This window comes from Nyctibius grandis, chromosome 10 (assembly GCF_013368605.1).
Source record: "Nyctibius grandis isolate bNycGra1 chromosome 10, bNycGra1.pri, whole genome shotgun sequence".
NCBI lineage: Eukaryota > Metazoa > Chordata > Aves > Nyctibiiformes > Nyctibiidae > Nyctibius > Nyctibius grandis.
In genome coordinates, this window is record NC_090667.1 from 23,783,172 (window position 1) to 23,809,950 (window position 26,779).

The 26,779-nt window shown below is 51.3% G+C and overlaps 1 protein-coding gene across 1 annotated transcript in view; it reads left to right on the plus strand.

Moving 5' to 3' along the window:
- The first annotated feature begins 6,208 nt into the window (after positions 1-6,208).
- The window catches only part of CHST13 (carbohydrate sulfotransferase 13), a 31,240-nt gene continuing 10,669 nt past the window's right edge, over positions 6,209-26,779 (plus strand). The window contains exon 1 of the mRNA XM_068409240.1: positions 6,209-6,315. Coding sequence (XP_068265341.1) covers positions 6,222-6,315 — 94 coding nt within the window. The 5' untranslated portion in view covers positions 6,209-6,221. The remainder of the gene's footprint in view (positions 6,316-26,779) is intronic.

Below are 26,779 nucleotides of genomic sequence, written 5' to 3' on the forward strand. Positions count from 1 at the left end.
TTTGTATTTTTTCCCCACAACAGCATCTGGTGTTATTTATTGGGATTTGCGGCACACAATAAGAACAAGGCACAGGATATTTTTAACAAATAGTGAATGTTCAGTAGCCGCTAACCCTAAGAAACCTGCAAGAGAAGGTAATTTGGGTCCTACGAAAAGTCTGGCAATGTACCTGCTCGGAGTTAGGTGTTTGTAAGCCAGGTAAAACCCTATGGGCCCTGCCTCAGGAGATGTTACCCTTCCCTTCAGAGCCCTCATGGTGTTGCAGATACAGATCTTCCTTGGAGGAGGCAACACGTTAAGGAATGAGAGGGAGCAATTCCAACCTCCAGAGGGAAACTTCAAACACGTGTTTTTTCTTGCAAAGACCTATTCGTGCTTGAAATGCTCTTTCCCAGCCACCATAACTAGGCTCTACAAAAGAGCACCGAGTATACAAGTCCTGCCTGGTGCAAAGCCTTGCTCACAGATCTATGTGACACAATACAAACAACTACTTCTCTCCATCTCCTCTGTCTGAATTGTGTTTCTTTGCACGCAGAAGCAGTTGTGTATTGAGTCGTCTCTGTGCACTGACATGTGATGGGCAGGACCGTAGCAGTAGCTTGCTCCAGGGCTTTACAGGGTTCCCTTGAGCAGAAGGGCCATTAGCTGGCTCCCACCTCAGCCGTGCAGCAACATTACAGCATCCCCTTCTCTTTGTGTAACCCCGCACGTAACTGTTACGGGGTCAGCAGACAGAGCTGACCAGTTGCAGCCGGTGCTTTGAGCATGAAGGAGAAAAGCTGTGGCTTTCTGCTGTGAATGGGCAAGAAACAGCAGAGCATGAAGCAAAAGGCGACTGCAGGAGTCCCGCACTCCTGGGGGGAGGCTTGACAGGTTTGCTGCTCTTGCTGTCGGAAGGAACTGCAGTTCCCAACGCTGTGCTAAGATCAAGGGCAATTGGCTTTCCAGTGTGTATCTGTAAATCACATCCCTTCCTCGTGAGAGTCTCGAAATCCAACATCAGCAGAGAACAAGCTCCTAGCTGGTAACAGTATATAAACTAATGAAATATAAATGCCTGGTACAAGAGGCAAACATGGTCCCTAGTTGCCACTGCTGAATAAAATGGTTGATGGGAGTTTCCATCATACCAACGGCATTTCCAGTAGATGCAAGCATTGCAGGCAGAGAGTAGTCCTCAGAGCCTGTAATTTGGTTTGCTCCCATCACCACTGGTGCTTTTAAAAGAAAACAGATGCTGCTTTTTTTTAAAAAAAAATCTGTGGCAGCAAGAAAGTTGAAGGAATGATCTCTTCAAATCTGTTCTGACAGAGGCCAGCATTTCACGATGAGAAGTGAGAGCCCAGTTTTTAGTTTCTTGGTCTCTAGGGAGATTTCCCAGGAGATAAGGAGATAATTGGAAAAGGATCTCTGTGAAGTGATTAGCGTTTTGTTTGGGAATAGGAAGGTCATCAAGCCATAGAATTAGACAGGTTACAATGTTAACTACGCAGGGCCAGATGCTGTTTGCACTATCCTAACCCTTAGTACTTTTTTCTGACAAGGCGTATGAACCTGCTTAACTTTAGGCAACGTACGCTGTCATACCCACCAAATCAGTGGGATTCCCTGGCGTGTGGAGTGTCTTTGGGATCGGCTGCTTATTCCCTGCCCTGTCCCCCTGAGACCAAGGAGATTTCTCAAGGCATCAGTGCTACTTTGTATGAACAAGTGGCAAAATCTAGACATAGATTTAAAAGATCCACCAAATGTCTTGTTTTATTATACTTACTTTTAACTCTCCAGTTACCTCTCCAGAGGTATTTAATGTAAATTCTATTTTTTATCCAACCTGTTTCTCTTCTATACTGAGCCTGCAAATATTGACTCCAGCACTTAATTGTGAGAAGTCCACCCCAGCATGATTCTCTGCTGCTTTGAACTATGGCTGTCGTATATCAGTGCAAAGTGGGCAGAAACACTAGTGTTTTGATGAAATAATATTTGAAAACTCACATTGTGCAGGTAAAAAGGACTACAGGAGATGGTGGAAAATCAATGCACTCCTTGGGAAAGCAAGTATTCCAGTTTGGTGCTATTAGCAGAATTGACCTTTCCTGGTTAATACAAAAATGTGACAGAACCAGGCACCCTGCTTGTCTTTCAGGGCAAAATGTCTTGGGTCCCAGTTATGACAAGGATGGTTCAGATAAGGTGGTAGGAAAATTTCTTGAGGGTTTGCGGAGCTGGAAGGGATTGCTTGGCAAGATCATAAAGTGTTCATCTCGGGGAAACTTTCAGAACACCCATCTGCTCAAGCAGGGGATGAGATGGGACATTGCAAGGTCCCTCTCAGCTGGCACATTACAGTGATGCCATAAAATTTAAAACAAAGCATTGAGTATCAGGATACACTGAGGCCTGTAGGAATCCTGGAGGCAGGGTGATGTCAGAGAATCACAGAATGGTTTGGGTTGGAAAGGACCTTAAAGATCATCTAGTTCCAACCCCCCTGCCACGGGCAGGGACACCTTCCTCTAGACCAGGTTGCTCAAAGACCCATCCAGCCTGGCCTTAAACACAGACGGGCAGGGGCAGCCACAGCTTCTCTGGGTGTCTCACCACCCTCACAGGAAAGAGTTTCTTCCTAATATCTAATCTAAATCTACCGTCTTTCAGTTTAAAACCGTTCCCCCTCGTCCCGTCTCTCCGTGCCCGTGTACAAAGGCCCCTCCCGCGTTCAGGTGCCCCAGGCAGCGCCCACCGCGTAGTGGCGCCTCCCCGCCAGCAGGTGGCGGCCTCGGCAGCACGAGGCCGAGGTAAAACCGTGTCTGTGGCGTTCAGGCTCCGGGATCCAATAACTGGGGGCAAAATGGAAATACATCTATCCCCTGGAAAGGCTCCTTCTCACAGCAGCTGGAAAACCAGGACCTGGGGAGGAGTCCAGGAGGTTCCTCAGTTTCCCCACTGACACCAGCTGTTGTTTAACTCCCATTCAACACAATCACCAGATCAAGGCTCGGGGTCAATCTGCCTTGGTGGCACCGAGGTCCTGGGAAACAGCAAGACGGTCATGAGAAACCTGCTGAGAAGACAGGAACAAGCACAACTAACAAGCAGGGGGGGAATCAAGCATGCACTGCACCAAAGGCCCAGCATCCTTCTGCAGGCAAAAAGCACACCCTCTCCACCTACAAGTCAGATGCAGTCCCAGGCCTCGGCCGTAACAAATAGTTTTCCTCCGTGCTGTGTTATTAGTACCTTTTGACCATTATTCTTGGATATCAATCTTGCCTTTACAGTCATAAATAGCTCTAGCCATAGTCTGAGCCCTGTGGTGGGAGGCAGGATAGGGAGCAGGGTGGCCCTTCCACAGGGAGTTTGCAGCCTGGCAGGAGAGCAGCCATTGCCATTCTCTAGCAAATACTCATTTCTCAGTTCTTCCAACTAACCTGGCAAAGCAGCAGATTGAGAGAGCCAGGCTCCATGCTCACCCGCGGAAAACTACCACATTTCACGTGTGCCATTGAGCAGTCGTGCTTTCATGTGTGCTTCATGCCTCAATTGTTCTCCAGTCACCAGTGGGGCTTGAGGAGGGAGAGAGGGGCTTCTCCAATGCAGACCGAATCTGACAATTCCCTTAGAAATAGGCTTGGGATAATAATTTGGGAGAGTTTGAGTTTAATCATCTGCCCTTCTGTGCTTCTGGGGTGACCTCTCTTCTCAGGTAAGCACCAGCCACCGTTGTCTGTCTTACGGGCTGGGGTTGTTCTTTCTTTTCTGTATGGTGGGGCTGCAGGGAAAGGGGGATGGTACAAGACATCAGCATGTGGGACCGGGGAGGTTTCTCAGACACAGTGTTAGGCAACAGCAAAGCCCTGACCTCCCAGCAGCTGGTGCCATTGCCACCCTACAGCTCTTACCATAATGTTCCTCTTCCCCCTTGAAAATGTGTTTGTCCTTCTAAAAAGGGTGTTTTCAGCATTGGAGCTGATCATATTTGCAGCTGAGCCCAAGTAGGAATCCTGTAAAAACTTCATGGCGTGCTTCCCCTTCTAGCCCCGCAGATCTGAACAAGCACGTTCACCTCAGACTGTTGGAAGACCAGCCTTGCATATCTGATGTGATCACAGATGGCCCTGGCCCTGCCCTCCGGGCATGAAATACAGACAGCAGTCAGCAAGACTCAACAGGTCAGTGTCTGAGTTTCAACTGGGATGTTTTATTGTATTTTCTTTTAAGGGAATGTCCAACTATGGGTGAAGTTTGGCCATTGTACTGTTTTTATTTCTCCTGCTAAACCCAGGGAAGTTGGGCTAAAGGGATGATTACTTCCCTTAGCTCCTCAGAGAGCCTTGGGCCAGATTTTCCACTGTTTCAGTACTGGGAGATTCAAATAGTGAAAAACTCACCAACTGTCTGAGTGCACCTTTCAGCTCCTGAAAAGCTACTGCAAGGGGGTTCCTGCTGTACAGGCTGGATGTGCCTTCAGTCTCTGAACCTCACTCTGTTCCCTTGAGAGGTTCAAGGACAGCAGCACCAGCCGTCCCTTTTGCTGTATGAACACCCAGAGAACTGCTTTGGTCTCCTCTGATGCTGACAAAACCACTAAGTCTTTATTCCCCTCTGAGGTTGTTAGAAGCCTCTTCAGAAACAAAAATACAGGGGAGTCTCACTTTGTAGTGCATCCCCACTACGAGGGTAACGCCTGTAAGCAGATATCAGAATGTATTCACACACTAGTCCCTCCTCCCCACCTGGACTCAGCCAGCCCCTTTGTCCCTGGGGTCTCCCAGCCCATCTTTGCCTGTAAGGCAGATCCCAGCTCTTTCCACACTTGCCAAGGGGGCCAAAATTGCTGCATCACTTGCAACGAAGCCCAACCTGCATCTGCGGAGCCATTCCCAGCCAGCAGCCACCAACTCTCCACTAGCACTGTCTCGCTCTCCAGTGGCAAGGGTTACAGTCCCTCTCTGCACACATCGGACAGGCACAGGGCTCAGGAGCTGAGTTTCTCTTTCCAGCTGGTTACTGTGGACACGGGTGTGTCCTTGCAAGGAGGTGAAAGTATAATAGGGTCTCAGTTGTGGTCTCATTTCTATTGCTCCTCTCTAGACCATCCAACAGGGACTGTAAAGAGCTATGTAATTCCATGGTCATAGCTCAGCTTGGCCTGCAAGACGATGCTGGAGTTCTTATTTCATTCCAGCTTCCTTCACTGCAATGAATTCCTCCTCCTGGTTTACTCTGCCCTAAATGAGGGCAGAATGAAGCCCAGCATGTGCATAGACCCAGGCTTTCTTTGTCATTCTCAACAGCTCCTCCTTGAGCTGTCCTCTTTTTCATAAAGCTAAGTATTTCAGAGATGGAGAGAAGCAGTGATTGACTGTCGTCAGTAGGAATCCAGCTCTGAGCCTGGTTTTCTAATCTGCCAAGTGGCCTTTGAGCGTTTTACAGAGGTGGGTCAACAGCACCACTGCTACTTCAAAACCGGGGGAAGAGAAGCTCAGAGCTTGTTTTGCCTGCAATTACTGAGCCTGGAGGTTAGAGGATGTGGTAAGAGAGCTTTGTGCTCTTGCTTTCCAAAACCATGCAGAGATTAGTAGAAAATTATGTCCTCCTTCTATATAACTTTATTGCTTTAGTTAAAATTAGTCAGCAGCATATTGCTTTCACTTCAAGTCTGCCGGGGCAGGGGGTTAGCCAAAAACAAAGCAAAACAAAAAGAGGCATATTTTGAGGCCACGAAACTTTGTGATGCTTATGAAGTACTGAACGTGCTGAGGAAAGTCTCCAGGAAGCTCCCGAGCCCTGCCAGCACATCAGTAACTCTCTCTTCCCCCGCGAGGAGTTTTAAAGCCATCACGGGAGTTTGGTAGGGAAGTGCGCACTCCCGAGCGCTGGCGGGGAGCGGACACAGCACCGGGCGAGGAAACCCCCTCGGCTCCCCCCGGCCCCGCTCCGCTCCCCCCCGCTCGGCGGGGCTGGATGGGGCGACGGCCGCCGAGCGCCAGCCCCGGCGCTGCGGGGCACCCGGGGGACCAAGTTCCCCTTCCCGCGGCTGAGCCGCTCCGCTGTCACTTCCTGCCGGCGCCGGCGGGGCGAGGCGGCCCCGGCCGCGGCCGCGGAGCGGGGCGGGGCGCGGAGCGGCGCCCGGGGCGGTGCGGGGCCGGCGGGCGCTCGGCGGGCCCGGGCCGCGGGGCGCTCGCTGCGCCGCCCAGCCGCGGCGGAGGAGGATGCGGCGGAGCCGGGCGCCGCGGCTGGCGCTGGCCGCCTGCCTCGGCTCGGTCCTGCTGCTCGTCCTGTACTTCCAGAGCAGCCTCCACCCAGGTGGGTCCAGAGCCGCGGCGAGGGCTGCCCCGCGCTCTCGGCGGGACCCCCGGCGGGCCCGGCCGGTGCCGGGGGGCCGGATCGCGGGGGCAGGGTGCGGGCGTGCGGCGCCGCGGAGCGGGTCGGGAGCCGGGCACCGCGGTCAGCCCCTCGCCAGCTCCTGAAATCGCCTCGGTGTCGGCGAGAGCCGGTCCGCTCCGGAGGGGCCGATCCACGGGGCAGTTTAAGTTCGGGTCCGCCGGCGAACTCGCCCGGAGGCTGCACATTTCTCGGCTGAGAGCGTTGAACTTCGCTGTTGTCTTTGCTTGCAACGTGTGAGCGACTTACCCTCCCAGCGCTGCTGTTCTGCAGTGAAATCCGTGTTTCATTCTTAAAGCAAGCTGTTTTCGGGTGACTGTCCCTTCCAGTGCCCTGCGTTCAGTGAAAGCGGGGCGTGAAATTATGTACACCTTGGTGCAGTCCCTCTGAGGCTGAGCTGGGATTGGGACAGCTAAGGGGACCTGCTCTGTTCCACAAGTGTCTATTTCACACCCACAGTCACTAAAAGTCCTGGGGAATCTGGTTGAATTGCTCGAGGGACTTTAGTGTGTGCTCTTAGAAATATCTTCCACATTGGGAAACAATTCAGTAATAACAGAACTAAAATATAAACAGTTTTGTGCTGGAGGGGTTATTTATTTCCCTGCCTGCTTTCTGCTCTTTTGGGGAAATTAGCTCCTCTTTCCTAAGAGACGTTATTAGGTGATTCCTGTAGTTTTAACAATGTACTAATGTTTTCTGATTACAGCAGCCATCCATCAATGGGGCCTTTAAAGTGACATCTTAAAATTCAGAAGACTGATTTGACTGAAATGTTAGTGGAATTTTATCAGAGTGGACTAAATGAAATGCAATTTTCCTTTTACAGGGGCTGCTCCATCACTTTAATGTGTTTTTCCCTAAAAATAAAGGCTTAACTTGTTGGCTGAGTAAGATTGAAGAGGAGTTAGGTTTCAGCAAGCATTTGGTATTTCTAGAAGAGCATGTGAAGTTTGTCAAATTAATTCAGTAATCCCAGAAGACCAAAATCAGTATTGTATTCCTTAGTAACTTTTTTTTAAAGGAACAATATATGCATCTTACGTTAGTATTGGGACTGTGCAGTAAAAAGCGCAGCACTGAATGGGTTCTAATCTCCAGGGCTCCTAACAGAGAGAGGGTTGCGTTTTCCATTGGGTTCGCTTTCTAGTATTTGACTGGAAAACGTGGCTCTTTTCAGGACTCTGGTTTTCAAAAGGAGACTTCTGCGTGTCTGAGTCAGCAGAACTTTCTGTGCTTACTTTACTTTAATCCCTTGCATGATCTCAACACAATTTCACGCAGAGTTCCCGTCAGGTCAGAGCAAACCAGGTGACAGTAATGGTGATGGCATCTCACGAGGGGTTTGGGGGATTTCAGGTCTGGAATGCTCCCTTGAGAGGTGCTGGCCAGCTGAGGTTTTGGGAAATGCAACACCCTTAATAAGCTGCAAATCTGTTTCCTTCATACAGGGCAAGTGTGATTTTTGAAAGGTCCTGTAGATGGGGGTGGGTCTGGGGTAGGGATCCTCAGCTGGTGGGAACCAGTGGTGTTTGTAACTCAGTGGAAGCCCATTTGTGAGGGTGGCAAATCTGCAGATTTGCCCCTTAAGGTTCACGAAAGAGGTGAATTAAAGTGATATTCATGTTCTCTAAAGTCTGGTTGTTTTCTAGCTACATAGTTGTCTCCATGGATCCAGCCTTAATTTTTGTGCCATTTCTTTCCCTTATTATTTTTCAGTTTACAGATTTTCCTTTCCTCTATAGTTCTGTGAAAAACTCACACTAGCAGAGGAAAGGTCATTACCACGTACAGAAAAGAAGCAAGCTAAAAATTGCTTCTTTTTTTTTTTTTTTTATCCCAAAGGGAAAGCAAACTGAGGCCAATTACTTGAATTTTAGAAGTTACAAGTTACAATAATAGGTAAACAATTTGCAGACAAAAGTGTCGTCTTTAATGTTATGGTTGCCTTGAGGTTATTTGGAGTTCTAGTTGTCTGGTGTCATTTGGTTTCTATATAATAATGAAGAAAAATGCTAGAAAAAGCAGCAGCACTGTGAGTTTCCCGTGGGAGCAGTCAGCTCCTTTTCTCCACCCTTAGCAGCATTCAGCAGGTTGCCTTTCCTGGGCCACCCACAGCCCATTACGTGTAACGTGCTGAATTAATCCTTGCTAACAGCACGTAGAGATCGAACCATCCTGTGACCAGGACAAGGAATACAACGCGGGAAGAGAGACAATATGACCAGAAACCTTTACATTTGAGAGTGCTCAAGGGCTCACTCGTGTCAGGGAGCAGGAATTAACTCCTCCGGCTGCATTTCCCCCTTTTAACTCCGTCTGGGCAGTGGTGCGTGTGGAGCCGTTCACACTGAACTCCACGGCTGGGCTGAAATAAGGCTTTCTTGTTCTGCCTTAGGAACACCCACACACCAGCGCGTGCTGAAATAACTCTGCTCCTAAACGCCGCTGAGTTGGTTATTTTGGTGCTGGGACGAATTTGTTTGCACTGAAGTCAGTGGCAGAATCTCCCGTTGTATCTGCTGGAGGCAGAAATGGACGCGGGTGTGTTTGCCAACCTCGCTGGCGTGTAGGAGAGGTGAGACAAGTCTCAGTGCTCCCTAGGGAGAGCATCCGCATGGGCGTTTGTGTGCTTGAGCGTGCGCTGACTTCATCTCCCCAGCTGTTTCGTGTTGGCTTTCCTTGCCGCTGGTGGTACCGGTGAGCAGACACAGGGGCTGTAGTCCCTGCATCTCTGGCCTTGGGGTGCAGGTGCACCCATGGACTGTCCACTGCTCGCTTCGAGTCAGTGATGACCTGTCTGTCCTGTTGGCCTTCACCTGTCTCACTGCAGGCTCACAGACACATGGCCAAGGGCAGAATGTCTGCATCGCAGGAAGGTATTAAAGCGGTGCTGAGCACACTGGCAGGTGGAGTTTACAAAGACTGCCATAGTGGGTAGTTATGGGGTTTGGTTGGAGCAGTCATCTTCCAGCATCTCCAGGCCCTTCTGCATCTGCACTGGTGATGTGGGCAGGTATGCTCAGCTCCTCGGCCAACCTCACGCGATCTCATCTTGGTCCTGGGAGTGACGTGGTCCATCAGGAGGCCTTGGCTGTACTGGTGTCAACCCACAGACATCCAGGAGATCCTGCCTGGCCTTGGCAGGATTGTCATCCATCTTCTGCGTTGATCTTCCGAGTTGATCTTCCTCTGCTGTTTCCTCCAGGAATAGCGCATCGTTAGTGGTGGCTATGCTGACTTCTGCACACTGTACATTTTCTGCATAGAGAAGGTGGGAATACACAGTGGGGCTCTCAGACAGTTGGTTCATCTAACTCCGGTCGCAGCATGTCTAGGCTGGCACAGTGGTAAATGCTGGAGGCTGCTGATCCTTGTCTACATCAAAGCTTTGGTCAGTGCTGTCCTCAGGGGAACCACACCGATTTTAGCAACACTGGGGGAGCTGCGGATGACTGTGCTAGTACAGAAGTGGGGTAGAGGGAACAGAGAACATCTGAAGGAGGTAGAGGGAGGTGAGTGGCGGGTAATTAAAAGTGCTGTGGGGCCACCCCAATGGGAGGTCTTTTGGAGAAACCATGAGTAGGCAAATTGTACTGACATCCAGAGAGCTGCTAGTTTTCAGGCCACTAGTGAGGGGCTAGAGGGGTGTGTGCGTGAACTTGCAGTCTCCTCAGCAGTTAGTAAGCAGCTCCTCCATCCCAAAAGAACATATTTCCTAATGAGAGGCGACTGGGTGCTATACGAAGCATTTTACATAACCTTCTCCCTCTTGAGGCTTCTGCTTCTGACCAGTGTTATTTGAGAAAAAAATCCCCTTGCAATCTCAGCAGTGTGTGGAGGAAGAGGCACCTTTGGAAGCCTGAGGCACGGAGGGAGGGTGAGGTCATTCAGTCTGATCCCAAGAGACCCTTGCGTAAGAGCCGTTAAGAGCCGGGCTATTCTGTCCTTGCCCCATCCTTCCTGTGTCCAGTCCAGTGACTTGTGCGTGCTGGAGGTGTCTGGGGGGGACAAAAGCAGACCTTGCACAGAGGCAGCCTGCAGGACAGGGAGTGCTCCGCTTCCTGTTGTTCCTAGTTTGTTCCAGCACTGAATCACCTTCTCCAATAAGAAAGAACGAAGAGCCCTCAATCTCAAAATGCTGCTTTATTTCTGCTCCGGTTCTGTCCAACTGCAGCATCCAGCTGTTTCTTCTTATGTCTTTTAGCAACATTTGCTTAACGCTGGCTTCTGCACTCCTGATGTTCTTTCACGACCTGCTATCAGCAAGAGTTGTTGGACTTCCACAGGGCTTTGCGGATGAGACATGCTGAGCCTTCTATCTGACTCTTTCACGATGAGATACGATAACCAGGATCGTCGTAGCACCAAGGTTGTGGTACTGCTCCAGAAAGGTTTGCGAACAGAGAAGCAGCAAAATCCCTCTCTCCATCCTTATCTGCTCCTGCATCAACGAGCTGGATCTCCTCTGGTCACTGATAGAGCAAAGCCTCCTCCAGCCACTCTTGGAGTGGAGGTACCACTTCACCAGCCTGAGAGAGGAGGATTGGGGCGTTACAGGAGGATAAGCAGCCATGCCAGGAGCCATACCACCACATGTAGCACCTGTCACAGGCAGGAGACTGTGCCTCATCATTTTGGTGTGGTTAGCAGCCCTCTGATGTGCCAAGGTGGATATGGAAGATACCCATTGCCATGACTTTCCACCAATTTTGGGATGGTTTGTGTTGCCCAGCCCAGCATCTCTCAGCACCAGCAGGTCCTGGAGAAGTTCTTGCTTCTGATCGTTGCAAATCTGGCCTTTCAAGTTTTCTGAGCTATGCATCCAAAGTCTGTGGTTGCTCTTGTGAACTCTCAGTCAGCTCCATCCTTGTGCCTTCAGGGGGGGACAAATTATTATAGAGATTATAGAGTGATAGAGATTATAGAGTTTATAAGTGATTTGACTGAGGTCCCGCAGAGCCCTAGTCCCTGAACCTACAAATGCACCTAGACCTCGCCTGAACGGGGATACTTACACACTTAGATATTAGCAGACCCTTACAAACCAGAGATTTTTTTTCCAGAACAGGAAAGAGCCTATTTTAGACCTCAGTTCCTCCCCATTGTTTATAGGTATTTTCAGGCTGAAATTCAGGCGCTGCCTTGGGACGTGGAGGCGCTTCAGCCAGCAAAGGCTTTCTGAGACTGGGTCATGTTTGCAGCTGGCTGACACATGTCCTCAGCCTTCCAGATAACGAGGGCTACCCTGCCCTTGCCCTGGATAATGCTGCAAGCGCAGGCAGGGATGTGAAATCTAAGACGCCCTCTGAGATGGTGTTTGCTTTTCTGTTTTGTTTGCCTTTGTCATGGGGCAGTTTTGCCCGGCTCAGATTGCCTGTCACAGTGCTGTGACGCCCAGGATGCAGCCGCTGCCCTTTGAGGAGCCAGTGCTCAAAGTACAGTGACGTTTGTCAGCCGAGGCATTGGGCAGCGCGGGCTGGAAAGCCCTCAGATCTGCTGTGTCTGAAGAAGACGTGAAATGCTGTAGCCATGACCTGTTGTGGTAGAAAAATCTGCTCAGTGCAATGCCGAGAGCAGGGCAGTAATGAAGCCCATCTGCTCCTGAGGGCCAGGCTTGTCATGAGGAATGCTTTGTCTAGACCTTCTTGGTTTTCTACAGTTTCCTGAGAATCTCTTGATATGTGCGAGAGGTTTGGGAGGAGGGGACTTAGCACGCCGGGAATTAACTCTGTGCCCACAGGAGAGATTCACGTCTCGGTGGCTCTACCAGGTGAATCCAGCCTTCTCTGGCCCTGCATCCCTCTGGTATCCCAGCCCAGCCTTTTCTCTCTGGCAGCGTGTTGCACCTGCGTTCTGCTTTGTCCCCACTCCCAAAACCCCAACACTCCTATTTATCCTGCAAAAAGGAGTCCACAAAAACATCTTCTGGGAGCAGTAGGTTGTCAGTCAGGTCTCAGGCTGGGAGATGGGCGCTCACACAGTGGCCAGGGCACTCCTGGGGGTGCTGGGGTTTATTATGTGCTGGATTTTCTTTCCTGGTCCTTGCTTCCCACAAGCATCTGAACGGAGAGCATGACAAACCCTCCATCCTAATCCCAGTGCAAACACAGCTGTCTTTCCCAGGACTCGCTAGCAAGCCAAGAAACTACAAAGGCATTAGGTGCTTAACTCCCATTACTCCCCCTCGGAGCTGAGTACCCAAAGAAGAGCTTAACTCCCCAAATACCTCTGTGGGGCCAAGGGGAGGATGTTTGACACTGAGGCTTTGAGGCACAGCTGGGCAAATGCCCAAAACTTTCCTTGTTAAAAGGCACTTAAAGACTATTAACGATCTGAGAGGGAGGGAACATCTCACAGAGTAGCTGCGGTGGCCTGAAAGGCCTGGGATGAACATCGCCATGCCAAGGTCCTGCCTTCACTGCACGGCTTGCACTGGTGCTGAGAACAGGGACAAATGGAGTTACTCTAGGAGCTGGGGGTATTTTTTTCCCCCCAGTAAAACCATTCATGAGTGGAGGGGAGTGACTGGTGTCAGTGGAGAGTTGACCCCCATATTCCCAGCCTCTGCTGTCCAGTTCAGACCAGTCTGCTCTCTCCCATGCAGGTACCTGCACCTGCGGAGCTTGCACTGCTGTAAACCAGGACACGCTGTCTCTGTCTCCTGTCTGGATCTGCAGCTTTGGGACAGGTCTATATTCAACTACAAGCCCACTGCGATTTCCCCAGTGTTTCACATGGATCATTTAATTTTTCCCTTCTTCAATTACAACTGCCTCCTTGGCAGTAAAATCCTTCCAGCAGGGCCAGATGGTGGGAGGTGTTGCTAAATGCACCCTACACATGCTGCTGCCCTATGCGGATGTCCCCCTTCCCTGATGCTCATCTCCAGATGCTGGGATCCTTGCTTCATGGCTGGCTGTCGTGGTTTATTCTGTCTCTGTTTTTGCTCTGTTGCAGGTTTGCATCCCATGTAATTCCAGTAAATTATCCAGTAAAAATCAGTTGTAGAGCTCTGATAAACAGGGTTCAACCCCCAAATGTCTCCTCTGCAGCATGGATTCACTCTGTTCTCCATTTCCCAGTTGCCTGTGGCTTCCACTGGGAAGCCAAAATCTCAGTCTAAGTCAAAGCCCTACATGGGCAAAGGTGGGAAGGATTTGCTCAGTATCCCCAGGAGCTGGATGGCCATTGCTGAGATAAACTCCTCTTTCTGCATGTCCTTCCAGGAGATCACCCAGCGTAAGAAGTAGCACCGGGACGTGTGGTTTGATTTTGTTTCTCTTATAGTTTTAGTGAGCCGGGGAGCAAAGATGATGCTTCATTTATTGTGTTGGAAGGAGAGTGTGATGCTCTGAGGGAGGATGCAGCGTGCATGAGAACAGGGAAGGGAAGGGGAGCCAAAGGACACAGTGTGAGAAGTGGCTCTGTGTGACCTGGGTCCTGTGCAGAAGTGATAGCCAACATTGCCACTGCAAGCCTTGTGCTGTCAGGAGACGCGGTGTGCTGGCTGGTCAGCAAACGGGGGCTGCAGCAGCACCAGCCAGGCACTGGGACGTCTACAGACTTTGCAGGAGGCAGCACGGTTGGTTTCAGCAGCCACCAGTGCCTGTTCCCCTCTGCATGGAGCCAAGCAAGCCAAGGAGACCTAGTAGCCAGGTGAACCTGCATCAGCTAATATCCTCAACTGTCACCCCACCGTTTAACAGCCCCCAAATTTCTGTTGCCCTCTCTTTGGGCTGAATCTGGCAGAGTACAGTAATGCCCTGAAGCGTGTTTTCAGTGTGAGCCTCGCAGACAGGACAGCGATTGCAAAAAGCAAACACACCGACTGCCCCGTGCACACACGCTCCCCTGCAGTTGGCAAATACATCTTGGCGTCAGCCCGAGGCATCGCTGTGACTCGCCCTGGGCAGCTGCCTAAAAAAATGGCCTTTCAGTATGAAAAGTTTGTGAATAGCTGTGCGAGAGCACTGCATGGGATCTGCACCCCAGCCATGCCATCGGAGATGCCTCTTGAACTGGGTGCTGTCCTGCTGACCCACCCAGCCTGGCAGGACCTGTGGATGTGGAGGACATCTTTATGCTGGCTTGCTGGTGGACAGGTTAGTGTGAGGGAAGCTCAGCTCTCCCCCAACATTTCTTTTGAATGCTACAGAGCACGTTTCATTTTTCCCAGGCCCTTTGCAGCAGCCCTTACCGGGGTGGCTGGGGTGAATATGCTTCTGAAGATCCCTGCCTTGTAACCCTTTCCAGCTCCCACCCTTGAAGGCTCAGAAGCAAAGATCTGCAAAAGCCTGAATTTTGTTTCTAGATAGACCAGATCTTCGTAGCCTCGGAGAAGGAATTCAAAATCTGTTCAACGTGTGCAAATCCATTCCCTTTAGCTTGCTGAGATGGCACTGAGCAGGTTTAGCTTTAGGGCATGGAGGTGTCCAGCCTTGAGCCAGCCAGTGGGGAATTCCTGCAGCCTGGCAGAGGAACAGGCTGGCTGGCCTGGCTGCTTCTGTTTTCCCCATAGTGCCTCTGAACTCTTAATATTTGGATGAGCTTTGATTAGATAAAACAGTTGTAAATTTATGGGTAGTCAGACTGATAGGAATTTGGCTGGGAAGAGCTGGGAGTTGGTCTTTCCTGGGAGAAGAAAGCAGTTTTTCTCCCCGCTGGTTAGTACTGCAGCAGCTTGGACACCCTCGGGTTCGACAGCTACATCCGCAACCGAGGTGGCTCGTCACCATCTCCCCGAGCAGGAAAGCCTGGCCGCACAACCCACATCCTTTGGCAGCTCTGCGCTGAGATGAAAATCTCAGCTATTAAAAATGGTTGAGGGCCTGGTTTTGAGGGTGTGAGTGCATGTGGATTCAGTGTCTGCTTACTTTTGCTGTCCCAGGTGCACACACCACTCCATGCAGTCTCCGGTCTTTCCCTGTGCAGCGGCGAGAGCTTCCTGCGCCTACAGCTGGGCTCTCTGAGCACCACCCGTTCCCAGCCCCGTGGACATCCCAGCCTGGCTCCTTCAAACCCTGTTTGCCTCCCTCTCCATTAGCATGTCCTGCTTTCCCTTCATCTTAGCAATGATCATCTTTGATGCACTGGGGCAATGAAAGGCAAATGCATTGAGTGTTCCCAGCAGTGCTGCTCTGCCTGATCACCAGCACTGAGCCCTCGTGGTAGTGTGTCACATTGTGAAACTGTTTCTGCAGCTGGGAGATGCTGCAAACCACATTGTCCCGGATCCGAGTCTGATGTCGTGCTCGGATGAGTCGGTTACGTGGCCATGTAAACAAACCGTGGCTGAGCACAGGTGCTGAGACCTGCTGTCCTGAAGAGGCACCCGATGCTGGTGACACCCAGCTTTTTCATAATGGGACTTAATTTTCATACAGTCCCTTAGAGCATTATCCAGCTGGACTTGAAGCTGCTTTCTCCCCAGAAAGTGTCTTCTCAAGGTGGCACTGTCTCTGCAGTGGCTCCAGTGGCAGACCAGCAAGCCTCTAGCCTGGGCACAGCAGATGGGCAGGTGCTGGCAACCTGCCCATGGTATGTGTGCATGGAGATGTGCCTTTGAATGTTTTGGACCTTCACGGCAGTACACAGGGCATGTCGTGGCCTGTGGGTCCCTTCCTGTCACCTTGTCACCTGTAGTATGGAGGGTCACTGAGGCCACAAGTCCTGGCCTCTTGTCACAACAGTGCTCACAGCTTATTCTTCTGTTTGTAAATGCCACTTGATTAATAGCCCTCCATCTCCTGGCTGCTCTCCCAGCCCTTCCGGGGAGGGAGCAGCTGCAGCGGGTTTGAACCGTCCCTTGGAGTGGGCACCCCGGGAGCGCTGCTGTCCGTGTGAAACTGCAGCCTCACCGCTAAGGTGAAGCCTGCTCCAAGCCTACTCTCTGGCCAGGGGCTGCTTCACTGACCTTGCAGGAAGATGGGTAATGTTGACATGAGGTTCAAAGGTGATGTTTGTATGGAGCTGCCGGGTGTGGGTGTCTCTGGGGCTGGCTCCCCTGTTCCAGAGGGCTTTCTTCAGGGCAGGGACCTGGGAAATTAGCACGAACTAATTGGAGGTCAGAAGCTCCTCAGCAATTCCCCATCCCCATTCTTATCCTGATGCTGATTCTTGCCCTGCAAGCAGGAGGCTCTGCCCCCCTCCCCTGGCTGTGGGGAGCGTCTCTGCATGGTCACGTTTCTCCGTGGCAAGGGAAGGTGGCGAGTTCAGTCCTGTGCACATCTGCAGAGCTGGGCCGTTCCTTTTGGCAAGGGTGCAGGGCTAGCATATTCACAGCTGGGTCTTTTCCAAGTCTACTCCTGGCAGTATGAGAGAGATTGATTTCCCTTTAACTTAATGGGATCAGCAGACACAGGCACTCTGAGACTGAAACAAGGCTGACCTGATGCTGGTGGAGTTTTGCTTCAGTTGCTAATGAACAGCCACTGCTGGGTGGGTGTAGATGCAAGACTCCTGGTTCCCTTCTTCCTGAGATCTCCATTAGACATTGTTCATGCCCTGTAAAAAGGAAAGAGATGTCTTCAGAGCACCTGCTGCTAACAGCCATTCTCAGGGCTTGACCAGCAACAGGGAGAGACATGCAACAACCACTCAGACCAGTGATGCTGGATCTGTTGCGTCTCATGCTGCAATGATGCTGGAGATGCGTGTATCCTCTGTTAAACATGCTGGCTGGGGAGACAGGGCTCTTTGGTGGCTTCAGGCAATGCCCACTACTAAATGGAGCAGAAGTAGGCACAAGGAGCTGTGCAGGGAGGAGTTATGTGCTGGAGATGGTTCTCCCTAGCCTCCAGCAGGCTAGCTCCTGTCCTGTGCAAGCTTGTGCATCTCTTCAATGTGTTGTAAAGCCTCTTGCTCTGTGTCTACTGGCAGTGAGTGTCACCGATTAATGACCTCTATCATGTAGAAAGGCAGGACACAGACCTTCAGCTGCCTCTGCCGAGGGCAGAGGGGCGAGAGCTGTGAAACCAAGCCGGGAGGGAGTGGCTGTGTGCAAGGTGGTGCGTTGGGAAGGGTTTGCTGAGTGTGCATTTTTTCCAGGATCTGCTTGTTAAGGCTTTCATCAATTCCAGATGCACGGAGCTGCCAAGATGGCTTGAAACATATTCAGCAGGCAAGTCATTGAGCCATACCACGTTAGAGAGACTTCATTTTTTCTTGTATGCGTGTTGGTAGCCTCTGTGCAGAGGGCACAAATGGCACCTGCCTGATCCAGACCTGACTGCAGGCGGGTTTTGAGCAAGTCTGGCCTGGTCCCCTGGCACCCTGGCCTGCTGTGGCCTTGGCAGCTGAGCAGAAGGCAGCAGGCTGGTGCAGATGGGCTCTTGGCTTGGCAGATCCACATGGCTGGCTGAGCCCAAGAGCTTTCTGCAGCTGTGGCTTGCCTGAGCCTGCCCCGGCGATGGGAGCCCGCGGGGGTACGGACACCACGGCAGCGTGCGGGTGTGCAGGGGAGAGGCAGGTCTCTGGTGCAGCCTTGCCAGCTGAACATCAGCCCCTGTGCATCCCGGCAGGGATCTGTGCCTTGGCACTGCCAGCGCAAGCCCTTCTGCTGCAATTCCTGTGGAGCAGCAGACTGGAAAGGAGGGGTTTATTGACAAGGAATGGAAATGCTGGCAGTTCAGGCTTGCATTATATATGCAAGCAGCCAGCCAGGGCCAGGGGGGCGACAGGCATAATGGGGAAGAGAAATTGCTCTTGGAAAGCTTCTAGCTTGGCTTGTAGGAGGAATTAACCATTTGAAAACAGAAGGTTGCGTGGTGTTCATGTACAGATATTTTATTGCTCACAGAGGCCATATTCCTGCTGGATACTGTTAATTTTCTGTTTCCTATAAAGAGCTCAGTCATATCCCTTGTGACAGCAGGGAGCTAGGCGTGTTGCCCCAGTTGAATACATCCCCCCCACCTCAAATGCCTGGGATCCTTCTGTTAAACCTTCCTGACATCTGCCTCAGGCTGGTACTAGGTGACCAGAGACTCCTGCCACCGAGGAGGCATGAGGGTTTAGGAAGAACCACTGAACGGAACAGAGTGTCCAAACCAGCTGCCGTTGGCTCTGGTCCTGCTCTGACCCCAGAGACGATGCTGTGGCATTTGGCAGGTTGCTTGAAGCAGCTGGATTCTTTCTTTCCCTCTCTGCGTGATTTATTGTGAGCTAATCCTATAGCTGTCACCCTTTTCCATCATTTCCCTGGCTGATCCTTGACTCAAGTTGACTAAATTGGAATAAGAAATCCTTCCTTGAAAAACAGCCTGAGCTGTCCTTGTCTCGGGGGAGGAGAGAGACACACAGCTGAGGGCCAGCTGTGCCAGCCCCTGTGCTTGGGTACACCTGGTAACACTGTGATGGTCCAAGAGGTGCCATTGGTGAGAAATTAAGAAAAATTACCTTCAGAAACCTAAAGTAAGCTGTGCAAGAAAGCAGGAGTTGAGAGGAAAGAGCTTTTGTGAGGCTTTATAGAAAACAAGGAGCTTCTGTATGTAATTTTAACGTCTTCTTCCTAATGGCAGTGGCAATAACTTCTTCCTAAGTAAACCTCACAGGATCTTTAGCATCAAGAGTAATGCTCAAGTGGTTTCAAAGCATGTCCAGCAGCCAGATCTCTGCGTCACAGTCGCTTCTGGAACCAGCTACTGCCAGTCCCTGCACTGGCTTGGGTAGGGCCAGCACTCTCTAAACAGGAGTCATCTGGCTGAAGGCTGGACAGTCCAGGGATTTCAGGTTTCAGGAGTTTCTTCCAGGCAGTTGTTAAAGGCTGAGCAGTCTCCTGTTAGGGAGGAAAAAAAAAAAGGCAAAACCCAAAGTTAGAAAGGCAATTATTTTCCTGCCCAGTGCGTGTGACATGCAGTAGAAATCTGCAGTAATGCAGGATGTTCAGACCCAGTCTCACGTCAGGAATTTAATGTTCTTTTTGTAGCAGCTTAAAAAAATACATACATCTGACGACACCCCCTCAAATCTCCTAGCCGCCTTTCTGGCTGCAGTCTGAGCAGTTGTGTACGGCATATGGAAGACGGAGTTGGCTGCAAACGCATTAATGCTAAATTGTCTCTCAGCTCCAGCATTAGCTGCGGAGTGCTGAATTTGCACTGCAAATACGAAGCTCCGTGGGCTGGGCTTGTCATCCAGACACAAGAAGCAAAATGCACACACGAGTCCATTGTCTCTCTGACACGTGAGTGCTCTGGCAGCCTTCTGGGAAGTGCTGCTCCCGAGGGGCTGGCGGGGGCTGCCCGCAGGGTCACACAGCTTTGCAGCGGCCCGGAGCGCTTGCTCGGATGGTGACAGGTCAACACTGTGCCTTCCAGCTCCTGCTGAACCTGTGAGAGGGTTAACAGAAATGGACAGCGGAGACTGCGTTGTCAGCAGTGCTTGCCGTGTTTCTTTGGAGCGCTTTCAGCAGAGATCCCTCTTTTTTAGTGGTTTGGAGAAAAATCTAAATATCTCTGTGAATATTGGACCGCTGCCCCTGTCCCATCCCACGCCCCGTGTGGCGTTGAATGGGGCACGCAGGCTGTGGTGCGGCAGTGGTTGGTCTCACCCAGCGTCCTGTCTCCAGCCATGGTTGGTGCCAAAGGGACAGCAGACCCTGAGGAGTGAGAATGAAGAAACTGCCTGTTGGAGGAGTGTTTTCTGGATCCTTTCAGTCGAGGACGGGGGTGGTGATGTGAAATAGGTCTTATTGTCACATTTCTGTAGTAATGGCAGTGCCAGCCCCATGTGTGACCTGTCACAAGGCCCTCTTCAGATGTGATTCTTGGTCAGGATCCTGTTTGGGACATGTTTGAACTAGAAGAGAAGATACTGAAAAGTCGGTGACAAGGGGAACAGTCAGCAGGAGTCTGCAGTTGGGAAGGGTGTCAGGTCAGCTGTGAGGCTGCTGCCTCTGTCTCGCCAGCCCTTCAGGAGGCATCTGCCGTTGTTCCTTGGCACAGTGGCATTGCCTCCCCTCCAAAGGTTACCGCAGCATTTGGGAGGCTGTGCTGAGGCATTTTCCTATGAAAGTCAATGTGTCTGTGTTGAGCTGGATCCAGATGGAGAAACCTGAAGCCTGGTGGCACTTAGTGCTGGTGGCACTTTGTGCTGGAGGCCGAGTGAATGCCCCATGTCTGCTGTCTGTAATTTTATTGCAGGCAGCATAAGTCATCAAGCATGGAAATGTTTATGGGTAGGTGACAGAAGAAGGGGCATTGCAACCCCACACCGAGGAAGCAGGGAGCATCCGTCTGCCTCTCGACAGCAGGCTGGAAACCACGTGAGTGCATTTAATACACTTAGGGCACCTGGGCTGTCCTTGTGCCTGTCTGCCCTCATATTTCTGTGCGTGAGGGCCCCGTACTGGGAGTAGTTTGCACTTTGTAGATGGTGTAAGTGCCCTGATACCAGACAGAGGGGTGATGCAGCTCTGCTGCTGCCCTGACCCCCGATGCCACATGCCAGAGGCACTCCCATCCCATAAACCCCAGGTACAGGGTCCCAGACAGCAGACGACTGCGTACAGACATCAGGGATCTCATGCACAGGTGGAGGCAGGTGTGTTTGGATTTTTTTGGTCCCAATTCAGTTCCCTGAGGCCGTGCATTTCCACCCCCAGACGTTCACCACAACCACTGCTGCTTCTGGCAGGCTCGTCCATTCCCTGTCTGGCTGGAACGAGAGCAGGATGTGTACCCACCCTTCTGCGCGGCTCTTCCCATCCATCACTTTCCATAGATAATAGTTTAGGACCTTCGTCCACGCGCTGAATTAACATTTCCTGGAGGCATCACACCCCCTTGTCCCTCTGTTGCCCATGGATTGCTGCCTTCCAGCCAGCAAGGCACATCCCGAGAAGAGTGAATGATTTTTCCTGTTAAAGGCAGTGCAGGCTGTCGAATTATCCCATGTAAAACAGTGACTCATTGTCCCTTCTTAGAGTGTGTTTCTTGACTAGAGGGAGATGGTCATTAGTGCCAGGGAGCCTGGCTGCTGTTACCATCCAGTTGTGCCACACAGCCCTGGGGCTCTGGAGAAGCTGCAAGGTGATGATTGCTGCAAACAAGGGTATTATTTTTAGGGAGTGACACCTCTATTTGTCTGCTTTCCAGAGGAGCTCGTCTTGGGCATTGGAGAGAGCCCATGCACACTTTGTAACAGTGTGGTCAGGGGATCCCCAACACCTTCAGATCTCTCTGTGTGTAGGAGCAGTGTGGTTTGAGGATGGAAATGCTGCAGAAAGGTTTGTCCCTGGGTGTAGTAGCTGTGGGGCATGTGTATTTGATGGAAGGAGTTTGGAAAGTGCTCCTTTTCCTCTTGTCTAGGAGATTTGTACAGTTGGGCCTCCTCAGAATGGGAAGTGTCACCTCAGGTTACTTCTGAGGAACGTGGCTAGGAAAGAGGTACTGGGTGTGCCTCATCAGCAGAGACGTGGGCTGAAAATGGGTGCTGGGGATGAGGTGCCCCATCACCCTTCAAGAGCCATCTGTGGCTGCTTGGAGTCGTCCTTAAGTAGCTTCTCAGAAACCCAAAAGTGTCATTTGGGGAAAAGGGGGAGATTTCCAGGGGAGAAGAGTCTGTGTGATACGGGCTGGTAGGCCCCCTCCATCAGCTCCATGGGGATGGGATGTGTTTTATCTAGGTACTGGAGAAGAGGAAGAGGGTGGACCATTGTGCAGCCTTCATCCCTCCTCTGCACCCCTTCCCCATCTTGCCCTGAAATGGTACTTTATCGTGGCGCTGTAACACCACTTCTAGGTGACCCTGGTGCCTGTGGTGCTGCAAAACCACCTTCTCCCATATGCAAATATGTGTGGATTCATCCATCCAAGATGATGGGAGAGGAGATTTGTCTTTCCCTACTGCAGGTCACGGTGCCTGTTGTACGTGGGCTATTCTCTGTGTAAACCTCCTCATGTGCACGTCCTGTCTTGCCCCACTCAGGTTTGCCTCCAAGCTGCTTTTATTTGTGGTTTTTCCCTTGGCTTTGTGGGTAACCTCCTCGCAACGCATCTCTGTTTAGCCCTCTGCAGTTTCTAAGCGCTGGGAGGTGGGGGGGTTAATTATTTGGTTTGGCTGTTTCAAAAGGGCTAGGGGGGATGGTAGAAAATGTGTAGCGGTGGAAAAAAAGCGTGAGCTAAGCTTTCAAGCATCCGCGTGCTGCTTGGACTCGGTACTGTCTGATCCGGCCAAGTTCAAGTCTCTCGGTTGGTTTAATTTCTCTGAACGAAACAGCATTGAGTCAGGACCACAGGAACCGCCGACTGGAGCATTTTCACAGCTTCCCTTCCCATGGGGAGCAGTCCCGGCAGGCTGGGCTGTCGGTAACGGGGTGTCTCAGGGAACGATCCGGTGCTTGGCTGATTCAGAAGGACCATTAAACAAGGGTGTGTTGCACAACCTGAACCAAAACTTCCAAGGATCTGTTGCTGAGCCCCAAAGCGATCAGGTATATGTTTTCCAGCCCACCATGTCATGTGGGTCCTGTTGGGGAAGTGCCTTATACAAATTAATAGCAGCAGTCTTGTAATGGTAAGAGAAATTAAATACCCTTCGTTAAGCCCTCTGATGGACGAGCAGATGAGCTTCAGACTCGTGTGTGTTTTACTCCTCATCCCTGCGAGAACAGGCATATTTGGTTGTCTGTGCTCCTGGGGGAGTGACACCAGTGACAGCTGCCAAGCTGCTGCGATGCTCCTTGAGAGAGATGGTGCGTGGCTGGAGATCGGACTTTGCTGTGGGGGATAACTGGGCTGACAACATCCAGGTGGTGGTTGTGCTGGAAAATAGAGTTGTATGGCCCAAAACCAAGCTACCTGGAGGCAGCTTCTGAGCATTTAGGATGAGTTAGGATGCAGTGCTGGTGAGAGAAGACACTTATCTAGTGGTTTCAGGGGGACAGTTGAGCTTCCAGGTCCCATGCCAGTGCCAGAGGGTTGTGGCTCAGCTGGTGACATGGAGGGATGCCATTAAATCACGTGGTGGTTTTGCAGGGGACAGGGATGTGCCTGCCTGCTGACCTGCCCAAGGATCACAACGGTGACTCTAATCCTGCCCTTCTGATATGCTGCATTAGCCTGGTGGGTTATCTGGGAAGGATTTACTCCAGGACCCTTGCAGGGGTACAACCAGCTACAACCCTTGGGCTCCCCTTGGAGGTCCTGTTCCTAATGCTCCCATTGCCCGTCCCTCCAGGGAGAGGTGTACAGGATCACGGCATCGGTTGGGTCCTGATGCAGACATGTGGGCACCCTGTGTGGTTCTTTCAGCCATCCCTAGCTACTCAGCTCCCTGGGATGCTCTGGGTTGTCACTCTGCTGCAGACAATGGCAAAGGAGCTGGTAGCAGGAGGTCTGATGGAGAGTGGAGGATTATTCCCTAACAAGTGAGCTGAGACAGACATCTCCGACAGACTCTATGCCGCCTCTACCTCAGCAGAGAGAAATGCAGAGCCAGCCAGCCTTTACTGAGGCTTGGCCCGCAGAGCAGAGGGCAGGCTGTCAGGAACAGGCTGGGTTATGTGTCGCCAGCTTGTTCGTCAGCAGAGGAAATACTGGAGGCGGATGGTGGTGGGTCTGCCTGTGACCACACTGCATGAGGCTGTGTTAGGCAGCAACCTGTTGCCCATGTCCACCTAACCTCCTGCACGGGCGGGGGGGGGGGGTCACTCGCTGCTCACCTGCTGATGGGAATGAATGATCACCCGTGTGTGTTCGGAGTCTCTGCAAGAGGCTGTTGTCATGGGGCAGGACAGGCTGAACAAGCCATAACTGGGGAGAAGAACACCACGCAAAGAGAAGCAAAGATGGAAGGGCCACAGGGGCATTTCCCAAGCTATGGACGATGTTGGTCTGCAACAAGAAGTGTATGTTTGTATTGTAAATATTAGAGTTACAGAGTTTTGCGAGCTGATGCCAGCTCCCCTCCATCACTCCTCCTGCTCACCACACACTGGCACAGCCCCAGGATGAACAAAAGAGGTCAAATTTCGCTCCAAAGTGATCTGTTAGCTGCCATGTGGAAGCTGTGCGAGGTGGGGGCTGTCGCAGGGCGGTGTCTGAGCTCTCCCCTTCTCTGTAATGCAATTGATTGGGGAGCAGTGCTGTGCATGGGAGAAGCCTGGAGAAAAGATGAGAAGACATCTCTTCTGGTTGTTCTCCATAGGGCTGGTTACTTTTTGCCGTTGCTTGTGCCTGTCTGAATATTGCTGTTCACCTTGAAATGCTCCATCTCCCCAAAATCCTTAGTCCTGTATGCGCTCTGCTGCCAAGTGTGACTGCCAGAATGGGGCATGGATGCTGCCTGTGACCTCTGAGTGTATCTCCTACCGCTGGAGTGTAAACAAGGTGCAGAGATGATACCCATCAGCTGTCTAGGAGACAAACCTCAGCTCTGGAGATGTAGGAAGAAACTTGGCCTGCTACCTGGTAAGAGAGCTCTTTCCTAACCCACTCAGCCCCGGTGGCTCCCGCCGGCCCTTGGCAGAGCTCCGGAGGCTGCCAGGCAAGTCTGAAACGCCTCGGGCATCCCCTGAGTCTCTCACTGACCCCCTGCATGCCCAGAAAGGCAGTGGTTAGGGCTGCACTGCAGCACAAGCACTTGCTTGAGGTCTTTGTGCACAGTCATTGTTATTATTTCACTTTTGGGGGCAGAACGGTACCTGTCATATCCTGCAAATTCAGGGATCAATGTTCTCAGCTGTCACTTATGCTCTTGGCTCTCCTCCAGCAGGAGGTACAGCTCCTGCATCTGCACCACCACTCTCCTGGGCAGCCTCAGCCAGGTCTGTGGCGTTTGCCATCCACCCCAAAGTTCCCACACTATGGCCTCAAGTCCTGTGCCCCGCATCCAAAGCACTTGGGATGTTCCCTTGTCCCTTGTGAGCCACGGGAATACACATTTTTCCCAGTGGTGCCGCAAGACGGGGAGAGGCAGGGTCCCACCTAACCCATTGGAGGTAGCTGCCAGTGTGACACAGCAGTGTGTTGGGGGACAAGGGCTGCTGTCTGCTTGCTGTCTTTAAGAACAGCAGATCGAGCAGGGCTGCCGGCTGAGCAGACAGCTGTGCTAGAGGACACGTCTTGCTGCGCTCTTGTGTTGTGGTCGCCCCATCATCATGCAGCCTCACATAGCAGCCATGTCCCCCCCTGCTCCCCTCCCCACATCACCATTGCATGTGGGGGATCTTCAGCCTTGGCAGAGAAGATGTTCAAGCAGACTTGAGTTTTTCGGGGCAATTCATCGAGCCACTGAGCTGGTTCTGGGAGCAAATACCTGGATGAAGCCCGGCTGGTTACACGTCCTGCTTCTTGTTTCACTTGCAGCTCTCCAGCAGAGGCGGTTGTGTCTGAATTCACAAAGCTGAAGGATGCATTTAAGCAAATCAAGCGTGTGGCTCTGTTAGATTTCTTTGCCTTTCTTTAGCATTTTAATTCAGCCTCTGTTGTCTATATTTCCAGCTTTTTAGATGCCATAAAAATGAGCAGTCGCAGAAATCTAAATAGATTGGATTTGCCTCTTCGTTGAAACCAAAAATTTGCATTCCCAAATCAAAACGTTCCTGTAAGAATAAAAGTAGGAATGGGTTTTGGTTTTAATCCTCAGAGGTGCTCCCTTAGCTCTGAAGATGAGTAAGGATGTCAGTGCCAGAATTGCCACACTTTTTCACAGCTGAATGCAGCATGCAAGAAAGCAAATGATGGCTAATTTGGTCCTCTTCTCCATCGAACAGAGGTCACTACCTTCAGCAGTGTTAAGTTGTTGGGTTTGGAGTTTGGTGGGGGATTTTGGTGTTTGGATCCCACATCACCCTCATTTTGAAAAATATCTTTAAAAAAAAAAAAAACAAAACACGAACAAAACAACAATCAACCCTCGTGCTTAGGTGGAAGTAAAACGAACGTGTTCTCCACCAGTACAAGCTCAAGCATAAAAGCCAGAACTTCCTAGACTTAGACTTTGCTTCCTTGAGACCAGCACTGTTTGACCCAATAGCTCTGATCCTTCCAGGCAGGGCAGTTCTTCATGCAGACCCCTGCCCAGGGGTTCGACTGCTGCTTCCACGTGTGATTTCTTTGCCTCTGTGTCCTGGACCATCCTCACACAGTCGAAGTGTCCAGCTGCCAACCAGGCTTTGTTATCAAACCAGGAGGGAAAACTGAGCTCAGGCTGCAGGAACTGCCCAGATCTATCATTGCTGCTGTCAAGCCCTATTTTCTTTTTTTCCCCTCTCTTTTTTTTTTTTTCCTCTTGGATGTTAAAATCGAAAATTGGACAGATTCAGCAGCCAGTGGCTGCAGCTAGGATTTGGCTTTGAATAACGCAGTCTCAATATCCTTTCTTAAATTAGATGGCAGGATCCTTCTCCGTGTCTCTCGGGTGCTATTATTTTAATAGCGAG